We start from the raw sequence: 13,318 nt of genomic DNA, 5'->3' as shown, positions 1-13,318 counted from the left end.
CAGCCCCCAATCTCCCAAGAGCGCCAGAACGGTAAAAAGCACACAACTGCCTACGAGGGGGCAAGAGGGTCAAAGGGCTGGGGCCGGGAGTTTTCAGAAACTGGCCCTCCTGCTAACCCCAGGGGGTTAACGGTCTCCCCCAAGTTATCAAACAGGACACAATTGAGCCATTGTACTTTTATTCACATCCTGTATTTTGGCATTTTCCAGAGAAGGACAGGGGAGAGACAGGGTGGGGAAAAGACTGAGGCAGGAGGGTGAGGGGGGTCCCCATTTCCCTTACGTCCCTCCTTGCCCGACCACACGGGGAGCAAACACAAAGTGGGGAGGGGAGGCACAGAAGCCCCCTCCTGTGGAAGAGGCTGCACAAAGCTACACCCACACCACACACACAAACAAGCCCGCTCCACGCCAGGCCGGCAGGATCACAGAGAAGCAGAGCACTATGGGGTCAAGGGCAGGAAAGCAACAGTTTCCTCACAGACAGGCAGCCGGCCCCTCCTGTGCCCTTCCTGCTCTATCCCCAAAGTCTCCCGAGCGCCCCCCGCTTTGCTTGGCCATTCTCCCATGGCCAGTAGCTTCTTCCCTGCTACTGGGGACGAAAAGAAAAAGGGTACAGAGCAGGGGGGGCGCCCATCCCTCATGCTGGGTGGTCTGTCCCCCGCCCTCAGTGGTAAGGGCTCAGGGCAGGCTCTTAGCTGGCCACTCTCTGGTAGAAGTAGATGTAGCCCAGGTCCTTGGGCGGCTTCTCAGAGGCACACACTTTCTGGTCATTGTAGATCACCCATCTGGGGAAGGGGGTGGGGGAAAAGGATGAACAACCCGGGCATTCTCAACTCAGTCTCTCTGACGTGGCCCCTGGAGTTGACCCTGGTGACTCTGGGGCGAAGGCTCCCAACATTCTCTGCCTGGGTCCCCAAACCTACAGTCCAGCTGCCACCTGTCTCAAGGGAACGTCCCAATCTCACAGGCTCATTCCTACTCTACTCGGTGTCTTCAGACCCTGTGGTATCTTTACAGCCACCTGCGCCCATTCCTTTTAGGTAGGGGTCAGCAAGCTTTGTCTGTCAAGGGCCAGACAGGAAATGTTTCAGGTTTTGCAGGCCATCCGGTCTGACACAACTACTCAGCCTGCCTGTTGCAGCGTGAAAAGAGCCACAGGCGATACATAAACGAGTTAAGTGTGGCCGTGCTTGTAAAAACTTTATTTATAAAAGCAAGTGGCGGGATTCAGCCCTTGGGCCCTCGTTTGCCCATCTCTGCCGTCAGGCTTTCTGTCAATTTCTGGTGAATCTGCACCCCCCACCAGGCAATGCTTTATTGTCCCTCACAAATATTCTAGGACTTCCAGGATGCCCCCTCCCCATCCCCAGAAACACTGCCCCATTCAAAAGGCACGTGCCGTCCCCTCACCTGCCTTCCTTCTTGACGTGGCAGACGTAGTGACCACACATGGTTGAGGTGCCCATGTGACTAATGAAGGCGAAGAGCTGATACTCTAGGGAGGGAGGGGGAGGGGAGGAGACAGTGAGGGCGGATGCATCCAGCAGCTCACACCCAGGACGGGATTTCAGGGAGTGTCAATCAGCCCCCGAGGATCCCACCTTCAGGAGTCACGTCAGTGGAAGGAAGCTTCTGACCTCTGTGCCCCCCGAGGGAAGCAGAGCTACCTTGGGATGAGGACCTGGAAGCCGACTGGCTAGATTCTCCCAGGCCCGTCCTGTTTCCCCGGGACACTCACTTCCAGGACCGTCCCGGACTTTAGGTCCCACCGGTATGGACTCGGAGATGGAGTCGGCAGCTGAGCGGCCCTCGGAGATGTCCATGGCAGCTTCTGCGTCCAGGTCGTCTATGTGACTGAAGATCCAGTCCACAGCCCGTTCTAAACTATTATTCTGGGAGAGGAGGAAAGCATTACTTTTTATTTTTTAGCAAAGTCAGGGTCAAGAAAGCCCCCAGTGAAGGCCTCTGCTCCCTTATCACAGCCACTGAAGGGCAGAGCCCCAGACTGGCCGTACCACACAGGTCGTCCTCGGTCTTGCTCACGAGGGATGGAACCTCACTCCCACCCGCTTCTTCCCACAGGTCCCGTCCTCATCTGGGGGCGCCCATACCGTGGCCCGCAGGGCTTTCAGGGCCTGGTCCCGGGAGAAGCCCATGGAGACGATGGTGGTCACACAGTCCTCTGGCGGGGGGTCAGCTGCTGCGCTTGTGGAGCCGGGCCCGCTGGAGCCAGGCAGGATGAGGGGGTTTGCAAAATCTGCGGATGTGAAGGGGTTGAAGTGTTTGGGGGAGGGTGCTGGCCCTGCCTGCTCACCACCCCCCAGCTCCCCAGCTCTGCTTACCTGGATCATCCATGTGCGACATGACCCAGTTCATGGCGGCCTCGGCCCCGCTGTTGCCCGTGTAGTAGACGGCTTTGCGGCAGGCGTCCATCGGGAAGCCCATCTCCACCAGCTGGATGATGACCGATTCATCCAACATGGGCGCTGTTGGCGGACAGGCGCGGGCACAGGGGCCTGACTCCCTGGGCCACTCCCTGGCCCTCCTCGCTCCCACCGTCCACCCCAGCCCTCTTCCAGCCGCCCGTCCAGGTGTTTTTCCTCCATGGCCTGGCACCTTATTCCAGAACTAAAATGACAACACAACATCACGTGTGGCCAGCAGTATATCCTCAAGGTACAGAACTGAGGCTAGAGGTCCCCCAGGGAGCCCCTTCCTTGCCCACTCTCTCAGAACAGGCCGTTTCTGGAGTATGAGAACCTGCCCCCGCCCCTAGCCAACTCGAGGTGAACGAGGGCAGAGGCGATTAGCCACCCACACAGAGGATGTGGCTGGGGGTTCTCTATTGGTCCTCACGTCCATCAGGAGGGCAGAGGAAATTCGAAAGGGAGGACAGGAGAAACACAATGGACAGGGACAAGGGGAGGCAGGCAGAGAAGACCCCCCATCAGCAAGGGAAAGAGACAGGCAGGAAGAAGAGTCACTAACATGTCGGAGAGGAGAAGTGAGGGGAGCAGAAGGAGTCTTCGTCTTCGTTGCCATAGAAACCAAGGCTACCTTTGGGCTCATCCGGAGTGACCAGGGGTGGGGCAATGTCGGGCAGCTCCTCCTCTCCAGGCTGCAGCCCTGTGCCCCTCAGCTGGGAGATGTCTAGCTCCTCTGGCATCTCGATGGATACATCTGCAAGTGGAACAGCAGGACAGAGGTCACCTCAGCAGCTCCCCGAGGCCCTCTTGGCATAAGCACTCCAGGAATCTCAAGCCCCTACCCCCATCCTGCTCTGTACTAAGATGCTGCTCAGAGCGGGACCCATTGCAGGGGTCTCAGTGTAATAAAAATAATCACGGGCCGGGGTTCAGGAGACCAGGATTCCAGTCCTGGATCTACCACCAATGAGCCATGAGCCAGGAAGGGGCCTCCGACTGCGCCGCAGAATGATTCTATACTTCCGTGGGGCTCGACTTATCTAGGAAATGAAGTTAATTCTGCAGTTCGCAAAGTCATCAGGGGCCTGTAAGGCCCATGAAAAACTGTTTCAAGATTATCAAAATAAAAACATCTTACCAATTATATAAAACTATGAAGATAACTTTTGGTTTTAAGTCATAACTATAAAATCGAAGAAGTGTTAAACAACAAGATCCTACTGCACAGCACAGCAAACTATATTCAATATCTTATGATAAACCATAATGGAAAAGAATATTAAAAAAAAAAGGAATGTGTATATATAACTGAATCACTTTGCTGTACAGCAATAGGTAACACAACAGTGTAAATCAACCATACTTCAATTAAAAAATGTAGTGAAAAAAGTAAAAAATCAAAAAATCAAAGAAGTCTTAATATTTTTAGTCAGCTCTTTTCAAACTAGACACATTTTGAAACATCTAAGGTAACGTTTCCCCTTTCAGAGGGAAGCTGGAGAAGGACTAGTTGATGTGTTAAGGCCCCTTCTTTTTCTAGCACTTTCTGCTTAACCTCCCTCGCTCGTCCCAGCCACCATACCCAGTTTCTTGGGCACCCAGTCTAAGCCGAAGGTGAACTTCTTGATCTGGATGACCAGGTAGTCAGGGAATGAGGCAAATCGTGTGGTCCTAGGGAAGAGAGAATGTCCTGGTACCCAGAGAACCTCTCCTGAAAGCCCCACCCTCAGCCTGTCATGGATAGAAGGCCTAACAGCCCAGAAGACACTCCATATTCTTTTCTTGCCCTGGCCAGGCATCAAAAGCATCTGTAGACAAGGAGAAGCAGAAGCCGGGGAAGTGAGGGGGATGGGGGGTGTCTCACGGGCAGGAGCGGCAAAGGGGCAGATGGCTGAAATCCCGGAGACCAAAGACTCTTTCACATCTCAAGTTCATGCCAATGATGGGTTAGCAAAAAGTAAGATCATCTACTGGAAGTTTCAATCCTGTCCACGACTGTTACTAAGTGCCTGTGCTTTGCCAGGATTGGGGAAGTGAGCGGAGAGAGGCTGCCCTGGAAACTGATCCCATCCCAAGAGAGACGAGGGACTGGTAGGGGCAGGTCAAGGTAACGTGTTGCAATCATCCGAGTCCACTTCTGCTAGGGCCTCTTGGACCAGGGTACCAGCCTCAACTGATACAAGTCTGAGATTCTGACCACAAAGGGACTCGAGAATGCAAAAAAAGGCTGACAGTATCTTTGGGTTTACCCTGACGCGGGCCCGGAGCCACAGGACTTACTTGACGGCTACTGATTTGGCCTGCAGGGCCGTGCTCCAGAAGTCATCCACCTGCTCGGGGGCCCCATAGGCCTCCAGGCAGGAACTGAAGGGCACCTGGGCCCGGACCAGTTCTGGCAGCGGCAGCTTCTCCTCTTCGGCTTGCCGCTTCTTCTCCTCGTACTCCAGGAGCTCCTCTGGTGACAGAATCGGTGGGTGGATCCCTCAGAGGGGGCTGCCTCTTTCCCCCCTTAGCCTCTCCCTACTGGCTCTGAGTCCACGACCACCTCAGCTCCTCCGCCTCCCCAAACCTACCGGACACACGTCCGTCTGTGATCTTGCCTCTTTCTCAACACAGCTCTGCTGACCAGCTGCAGGCAAGGTTAATCCCACCTGCCCCCAACAGCCCCGCCTCGGCCCTCTGGCTGGGGAGCAGGGCGGACCGCGGGCTCTGCTTCTGTAAGGCACCCAAGCACTGCTCCCAGGCCTCCGCCTCCGCCTCCAGGCCCCGCTGGGAGAGCAGAGTGCCCACCTTTGTTCAGGGCCGCGTCCATGGGCACAGGCAGCTGCATGATGTAGTCCACTCGCTGGGTGTACTTCACCTTCTCTGTCGCCAGGCACTTGATCTTCTCCTCCACCAGGAAGCGGAACACTTCATTCGGATTTTCAGAGCTCCGGCAATTCCTCTATGGGGGAGAGGCAGGGTGGGGAGGTCTGGGCAGCCAGGCACTGGGATGGGAGCCTAAAAGAGTCACTCGGGGGGTCAGGGAGAGAGGGGAGTGGAAGAGAGACGACCACGAAGAGGTGCAGGGATGCAAGAGCAGAGCAGAAGCCTTCCCTCATCAACCCCGCCAGTTCTGGCCCATCCGGGCACGGTGGGACTACGTGGGAAAGTGCCTGTACTTTCTAAGTGCTAAGTACCCGCCTATCGTTTTCTTTGGGTGCATCCTTCATTAGGCTGCAAGCCCAGCGACTGTAAGGGTCACTCCTTTGCTGCTCTCCTCAGGTGCAACTGCTCCTCGCAGGGAAAGCTCAGGGCGCGAAGGCTGCGGGGTCCCAGGGGTGGGAGTGGGTTAGGGCTGACAGGAAAGAATGGGCAGCAAGGAGAAAGGAGGGAACTGAATCGCAGGCAGACAGAAGGAGTGTGATAAGCGCCCTCCCTCGCCACCTTCCCTGCCCTCACCTCCACCATGTTGATAAGGTGAAGAAAGAACTCTTGGGCATCCTGCTGCCGGTTGGTGGAGAACTCGGGGTGACCCTTGCCAATGAGGGCCTTGAACATCCGAGGGGCGATGCCATCTTGGACTTCCTAGGCAGAGCCAGGGCGGCGCTTCAGCTGGGGCCCAAGAGGCCACCAAGTGGCCTTCTTTAGACACCTCCCGGATCTCAGTTTCCCCACAATTCCAGAGCCTGAAAGGGATGGAGGCCCAGACTCACCTTTTGTTCTGGCACCTGCTCCCCATCGCCCGACTCTGGTGCTGGCTTGGAGTACTCTCCCGAGAGAAGGCCATGGCCCAGCTTGGCCCTGCGTTAACATCCAAGAGAACCACTCAGCTTCCGCCTGACACCCGTCTACAGCGGATCCTCCCCAACTCAGCCCCTGCACAAAGCCCCCTTAGACAACTCTCTAAAATGTGAAAAACCTTAGATTCCATGGGAACCCGACTCAAGGCAGACAGCATGCCCAGAAGGCAGTCATCTGAAAGCCTCTAGCTGGCCAGGGGCTAAACTGCTGTCCACTACAGGGGGTCACGGAGGAGCAAGAAGGCACACAGGACTGGCTACATACACCTGGGTGCTGAAATCCTGGGTAGGGTCCGTCGGGGCGTTCTGGAAGATCTTCTCCAGCTTATCCACGTATCTGAGAGCAAAGGGAAGGATCATTGGAGGGGCTTGGGCCCAGGCCCAGAGGAAAAGGGAAGGGAGTAATTATCTACTAGCTCAGGGAACAGGTTCCCTCCAGAGGGGGGAGGCACGCAGTTGACCCTTGGGGTCCACTTCTTTCCAGCAACCTGCCCTCCCTCCCATTTCCAACTCGGTCAGCACGCAGAGCACTCCAGCCCCCTCCCTGAGAGAGAGTCGGGGGAAGGGAGAAGACAGCCCAGGAGAAGGATAAATACGGTTCATATTCTTTGAACAGAACGTGTCAATATGTTCTAAGTTTTCACGCGTGTACCAGGCCTTCCCAATTAGACAGTAAACTCACTTATGCTGAGAACCTGCCTTTCTTCTCTCGTCACGTCCCTAGCCCTCCCCTATCCCCAAATGCTCCATGTACCTGTTAGGTGCTCACCTGATGTCACTGGGCTAAAATAAAGACCACCTGCTCGCCCTTGAGTCAGTCAAGAGGCCTCGGGGGGCCCTGAGGTTGGGCGTCTGGCCCCACCAGTGGGTTTGTGTGTGGCCGGGTTGATGGTGATACAGCCCTAGAACCTGTTCCCCTCGCAGAGTACCAGGAACTAAGACTGAGCTAGAACAGAGGTCCTGAGGGCAGCCAAAGGAGGGTGCCTGGAGGCTGGCCGCCAGGGGAGGAGCGGGTGTCAGGGGCGCAGAGCCCAGGGTCCGGCCTCGGGGAGAGGGCAGCACTCACTTCCTCTGGAAGTCGGGGATGCTGAAGAGCACCTGGACCACCGAGTTGAGGTAGCAGCTGTTGCCCAGGTTGCGGATGCCTGTGTAGCCGGGCCCGAACAGGGGCTTGAGCGGCACCCCCGACTCCTGGATCAGCTCCCACTCGCCGATGCGCTGGTTCATGTCTATCTCCAACTCCGTCATCGTCTTGTCCGTCTGCACGGGAAGGGGCACCTCAGTCAGGCTAAGGAACACAGCCCTGCGTCTTTTCCGTTCTCTCACTTGGTCTAGGACGAGAGCCAGCTGGAGCCTGCAATGTGCTGAATTATGGGCTCTGACACGGGAGACCCACTGGGTATCCTCCAGTGCAAGTTCCTGAAGGCCACAGGCAACTGTCCCAGGGGCCCGTTAGGCAGCAGGCCTCTGCCCAAATGAGGGGATGAGACAGAACTCAACTCCCCCGAGCTGAAGCGTTCATCCATGCTGAAGCCCCCCCTTCTCACCCTCAGATCACCCAAGCATCGCTTCCTCAGGGCCATTTCCTCCATCCCCTGGAAACTCCTGCACTCCCTCCACAGTCTGCAGTTACTCCCGTATCTGCGTGAGCATCTGATCAATGCCTGCCTCTTATCTGGAATATAAGCCTATGAGAGCGAGGGCCACCCCGTCTCATTTGCAGTGACCCGCACATAGCAGGAGCTCAGCAACAGTCAATGAACGATGAAATGATTCTAGAAGCTGAAGGGGTCTCACCTTCTGCATCTTCAGCATGTCGATACCGAAGTGGGACAGGTGCTCGGCCAGGTTGGGGTCCAGGACCATGTCATCCTCGTCATATGAGTACACGTCTAGCACAGGAGGCAGGAGCGGTGTCGGAGGGGGCGGCTCAGGCCCAGCCTGACCACCAACCCCACCCCCTGCCCTGAGAGGCCTCAGTGGGACAGAAGGACGAGCCGTGAGGGCAACGCTCTCGGCTCCCTCGAGCATCAGTGAGGCCGTGAGCCCTTCTGGGACTGGCTGTCCGGGAAGATGGGGTGAAACAGGATAAGGGCTGGAATTCATCGTGTCTCCACCCTATAGGTAAGGTTCTAGAGTGAGACGGGTTCGAAAGAACGCTCACTAAAAGATAACGATGGTAACCACTAGGAAGGGGACTGGGATTTGGGGGGTTAACTGAAAATTCAGTTTCACTGCAATATTTTCATCGTTTATCGAGAGAACAAACTCGCGTCTCGTTCGTGTCACGTGAAATGAGTTGACGGTTAAGACCCAGGGGTTTCCGCGTGGAGGCGGGCGGCCAGGGGCGGGGTGGTACCAGCTCCGTCGGGCGTGATGGTGCCCAGCTTGACGGCTAGCGGGTAGCCCGACTCCCGGTAGTGCTCCACGGCGTGGTTGTTGCCGCCGCTGCCGTCGAAGTAGCGCCGGCCACAGAGGATGGAGCCGTCGGTCAGGTTGAGCCACAGGTTCTCCCTCATGTCGCACTTGGAGCACTTCCAGCCACTAACCCCGGGAGAAGAAAATTAGCCGAAATATGGGTCAGAGGTTTATGGGAGCGGTGGGTCCCCCGCTGGTCCAAGACCTCTCTCTTCTCCTCTCCTCTGGAGGTCCCCTCGCTTAGCTCAGCTCCCCCAAGTCTCCCTCCTTATCCTGCTCCCGACCCTCTCTCCCACCAGACCCCCAGGAGGGTGGCCTCTTTGCCCCAGCTCTGGGGGTTGCACCCCGAGGTGGAGGGGCCAGGCCTCACCAGGGAGGGATTCGAGCAGGGCTGTCCAGCTGCTTGAGGTTGAAGGCATGCTTAGACACCTGCCGTACTTCCCCATCCCAGGCCTGCACCTCCTGCTTGCGGGAGGCTGAGTCGGCCGACAGTAGGGCCTCCACCGCACTGGTCACCTGGGGGAAGCAGAGGGTGAGAGACAGGACCCAGCCCACAGCCCCACATGCCCCTCTAGCCCCGTGGTCTTCAGCTTTCTCGGGCCTTGCCCACGACATCACTGCTCTGGCCCCGCCTGCCCTAGAATCTTCGGTAGGGCAGGAAGGTATTCATACCCGATCTCTGACCATGTCAGGCAGTCCCCCCAACCCATCCCGGGCTATCTCCAGGTAATCCGGCAAAATGATGATTTTTACATCCTCATCGTATTCAAACTTCTCCTCGCTGAGGTCAAACCCGCCTTCGACACCTGGTAAGACAGGGAAGAAGAGGGGGAGTAGGACCACCACCACAGGTCGACACCCCTCCTCTGATACAGCACTTCACCTTGTCCCCTCCAGAGCTTCAGGGCCACGGATCAGGCCCATCCTTCGGGGGCTTTCCTAGCACCTCTGAGAGCAGGAATGGCCAGCTCAGGGAGGAGGACAGGACGGCAGCGATGCTCACCGATAGCCAGACGGGTGGGCTTCTTGCGGGGAGGGTCTCCAGTGCTCGCAGTTGTGTCTTCCTCTTTCTGCAACGAGGCAGGAAGGGCAGCATCAGCCACGAGCACCAAGGAAGGTACAAACGAGGATGGACGGGATGGAGTGGGCTAATCTCGGAAGAGAAAGGAGGTAAAAAACACACGTGCTGGGTTTTAATGACACCAACAGAAATAGGTGAGGGGGCAACTGAGGCCTGTGGGAGGTCAGGATGGAACAGACAGATTCAGTACGGGGGCCCAGTGGGATGTGCCCGAATGTCCTCAGGCCTTGCCTACCGGGCGCCGGGTCCGGCGGAGGTGCAGGTAGACTCGCTGGCCCGTCTTGTTGAAATGTCTCTCCACATACTGTTTCCCAAAACCCAGGAATGTGTTCATGCAGATGTAGAGGCCACCCTCAGACTCCTGCAGGACAAGAGGCAGGGGAGGGAACCCAGGCAGGATGAAGCCGTGCCGGGGGAAACCAAGACCTGGAGTCAGAAACTGCTGGCTTCCGGAAGAAAGGTCTGTCCTCAGACACCGTGTGGCTTTTGGCGAGTCACTTAGCCTTTTAGGACCTGGCACCCGGCGAAGAGTCTCCCCATCCTCCTGTGACTTTGATAACAACCCACAAGGACACCGGGGCTGAGCAACACCTATCAGTCACCATTCCTCTTCCTTCTTGCTCCTTCTTTGGAGCCCTTTGGTATACTGCAGAGAACTCCCTTTACCTCTTTCCTGGAGCCTAGAGATCCAGAGAGTGAATGGGGATCAACTACCATGGACTTGGAAAGACCTCCATGTCAGACACTGAACCTAATCTAGGGACACCATGACCAGCCCCACCCGACCTCCAAGATTCAGCAAACCTTCCAGACCGGAGAAGCACAGATGCCAGCACCTGAACAAGACACCTAAGCCCGAGCTTGCCAGCAAGGCCAGAACTTTCCCTTCCCTCACTCTACTAGGCAGTCGAACCCTGGTCCACACTGGTCTCCTCCTTCCTTGCCTGCTGAGGCCTGGCTCCAGGGGAACAATGCCTTGCTTGGGACTCACAGCTGAACTGGGACCCAGTCTGGCAAGGACATGAAGTCCAGCATTCTCCAGTCACCGCCCTGATGCTTCCCCCTTCCCGCCCCCGACCAATAACCAAACCCCCACTGAAGTCCCATCAACCTCCAACCTCAAAGCCATCCCTTTTCTAGAACCATCTATCAACACCTTCTGAGACAACTAGAACACATATAACCCAGGAAGAAAACAGGGAAAGACAAGTATCCACTGTAAATCACAGCTGAGGAGGGAAGATGGGCTTTCCCCAAACTGAGCAAGTCCACCCGTGCCCTTGTGAAGAGAGTGATGGAGAAGGAGGAGGAGGAAATTGGACAACAGAGTCTTCCCTCAGATCCAAGCAACGACAGGCATCTTCTTCCTGGAATTAAAGCCTCAGTGGCCTTGAAATATTCTCTGCTGTGAGTTAAAAATAGGGCACCGCACCGCAGTTCTCAGTCCCATAGATTGCTCTGTACCACTCCCTAGAACAGTGTGGGTTATAACGTTCATGAACAAATAGAGCATTTCTCATCACGGAGGTCAAATAAGCTCTTTCTACCATGAACCCAATTTGAAGATAATCAAATATGCCAGAAGTTGGTTAGCAAAGCCAACCAATGGAGATCTCCTGACTTGGGGTGAGAGAAGGAAAGTGTAATGAGATTACAAAAACCCCTTTTGGATTATTCAAACCATTACTAAGGAGAGGGACAGGAGTGTAGAGAAGGAGCCACTGTAGGTAACTGAAAGAAGGGAGACTTCTACCATCTGTTGATAATTAAGGGAAAAAACCTTTCCCTCCTGAGAAAGACAGTGCTTCACCAATGCGTGCACTTGATAAAACTGGGAGGCCTGTGGGAGCTCTGCAGTGATTAAACTCCTATGTTGCAAATAGAAGACACTGATTCCACCAAAGACTGGGAACCCTGGAGCTCTGCTCTGAACAGCCGTCCTCTTTTAGCTCTGCCAAAGCCAGACTTCAGAGAAGCAGCACATTGTCTGGCGCCCAGATCAAAGCCTAGCAAACCAAGCAACCTACAAATCACAGTGATGATCCTGAACTGGGCCTCAGATCACGCTGCTATCCTCAGCACTGGCGATGCATTAATGAAGCCTTTCCACTCTGACTTGCAGTTTTCCCGGCCATGAGCTGGTCTGGCTGAACACCCTGGGCAGGGCCCAGCAGCGGCTTGAGGGAGGGGTGGTGAGGGGGGCGGATCCCAGCCAGGCTGCTACCCTCTCAGTTCAGGCTCTGGCCTAGCTGGAGGCTTGTGTCTGCCTGAGGGAGTCACAGGAAGGCAGAACTGCAGGAAGGGAGGGAGGTACCGGGTGGAGCCTGCAAAATGTGAAGCACGGTGTGGGTGGCGGCTTTGCCTAACTAGTCAAGAGTGGGAGCGGGATGGGAAAGGGGCCTTAGTATCTGCCACGAAAGAAACCACCTCTCTGGGAATACTTTCAAAAGGGTTCCCTCTGCTCTCTGTGATGGGCGGGAGAAAGAGAGAGGGCTGCGGCCATAATTCACCTCAAAGGAGAAACGACTAGAGCTTTCCTCTCCTCTTTCCTCCCCTCCCTACCACCAATGACCCACCTCCCCGGCCCCTGTCCATATTAACCATGGGTGGAGGCTTTGTAACTCTGCCTTTTTCAGAACCGGGCTTCTTCAAGGCCACTTCCAGACTACTAGGCGCCTGGGAACTGCAGTCCCCACCCTCCTACCCCAACCCGGGCCCAGAACTGCGTGGGGGGGGGGGGGGGATGGGGGGGAGTCGCACCATCCCTCCCACACGAGACTACAAAACCCGGAGAGCCACGCGCGATAGGCAAGGCCAACTCCCAGGCTTTCGCAGGGGTCCACATGGGAGATGTAGTCCGGCAACCGGCTTGCCCCTCTGGCTTAAAACGGTAACGAAGGGAGTGAGCGACTACAATCCCCACAGTGCTCCACGAGACCGGGTGTGGGTGAGGCGGGCGCGGTGGCTTCCGGGGGCGGTAGTCACACGACAGCTCCCGCGAATTCGAAGCAACGGCAGAAGTAGCGTGGGAGACTACAAGTCCCATGGTGCACCGCAGGGAGGCGGTGGCCCAAGACTTGCAGGCCCCGGCGGAATGACCAGGGCGATGGAAGGAAGTCGTGCTCCCTGCGGCCGTGGGGAATGGGCTTACCGGTGTGTCGAAGGAGAAGGCGCACTCGTCTTTGTGGACCCGGTCTCCAGCCTTGGGGACCCGGATAGTCGGTAATACTGACAGCAGCGCCTCCTCACTCAGCTCCGCCATGACACCGGCAGCAGCTCCTCCACACACAGCGGCTCCCACCGCTTCTAGTCCCCCACCCCCTACCCTTTAGTCCAATGAGCGCCACTCGTTAGGTGCATGCGCTGAAGGAAAGACGCGCGAGAATGGCAGTTGGACGGAGCCTGCCCGCTAGTGCTCCGCCCTCTGCCCGGCTCTTGACTATCGCCAATGAAAAGCGCTTCTAATGCAATCGATGCTCGGAAGAGCCAATCCCACTCCTCCAGGGCAGAGCGCACGTAGAGCAGTGAGGTGGGCCCCGGAGTTTTGGCTGCTGGGACTCCGGGACCCTACAATCCATTAGCGTGCTGTCTATTGAAGAGCAGAAACG

At 56.4% G+C, this 13,318-nt stretch overlaps 1 protein-coding gene across 4 annotated transcripts; it reads right to left on the bottom strand.

The window, feature by feature from the left end:
* Positions 1–162: 162 nt before the first annotated feature.
* Positions 163–13,059, bottom strand: USP5 (ubiquitin specific peptidase 5). 4 transcript variants are annotated; one of them, XM_068559873.1, is made up of 20 exons: positions 12,862–13,059; positions 9,946–10,071; positions 9,633–9,777; positions 9,302–9,435; positions 9,000–9,145; positions 8,571–8,755; positions 8,009–8,103; positions 7,278–7,471; positions 6,477–6,548; positions 6,125–6,212; positions 5,871–5,996; positions 5,220–5,373; positions 4,710–4,884; positions 4,012–4,100; positions 2,992–3,183; positions 2,346–2,489; positions 2,115–2,260; positions 1,742–1,895; positions 1,414–1,498; positions 163–788 (listed from the first exon to the last, which is right to left on the bottom strand). In XM_068559873.1, exons 1-20 carry the CDS (start codon positions 12,970–12,972, stop codon positions 695–697), a joined length of 2,655 nt encoding a protein of 884 aa, XP_068415974.1. In that variant the 5' UTR covers positions 12,973–13,059; the 3' UTR covers positions 163–694. The 4 variants fall into 4 exon arrangements, with proteins under 4 accessions (XP_068415974.1, XP_068415976.1, XP_068415975.1 ...); XM_068559875.1 differs by having other exon boundaries at positions 9,633–9,699; positions 12,862–13,056; XM_068559874.1 differs by having other exon boundaries at positions 3,061–3,183; positions 12,862–13,055.
* Between the last annotated feature and the right edge of the window lie 259 nt (positions 13,060–13,318).

Source organism: Eschrichtius robustus, chromosome 13, assembly GCF_028021215.1.
Source record: "Eschrichtius robustus isolate mEscRob2 chromosome 13, mEscRob2.pri, whole genome shotgun sequence".
Classification (NCBI taxonomy): domain Eukaryota; kingdom Metazoa; phylum Chordata; class Mammalia; order Artiodactyla; family Eschrichtiidae; genus Eschrichtius; species Eschrichtius robustus.
The sequence above is the reverse complement of the archived record's forward strand: the minus strand, read 5'-3'. Positions and strand labels throughout refer to the sequence as shown.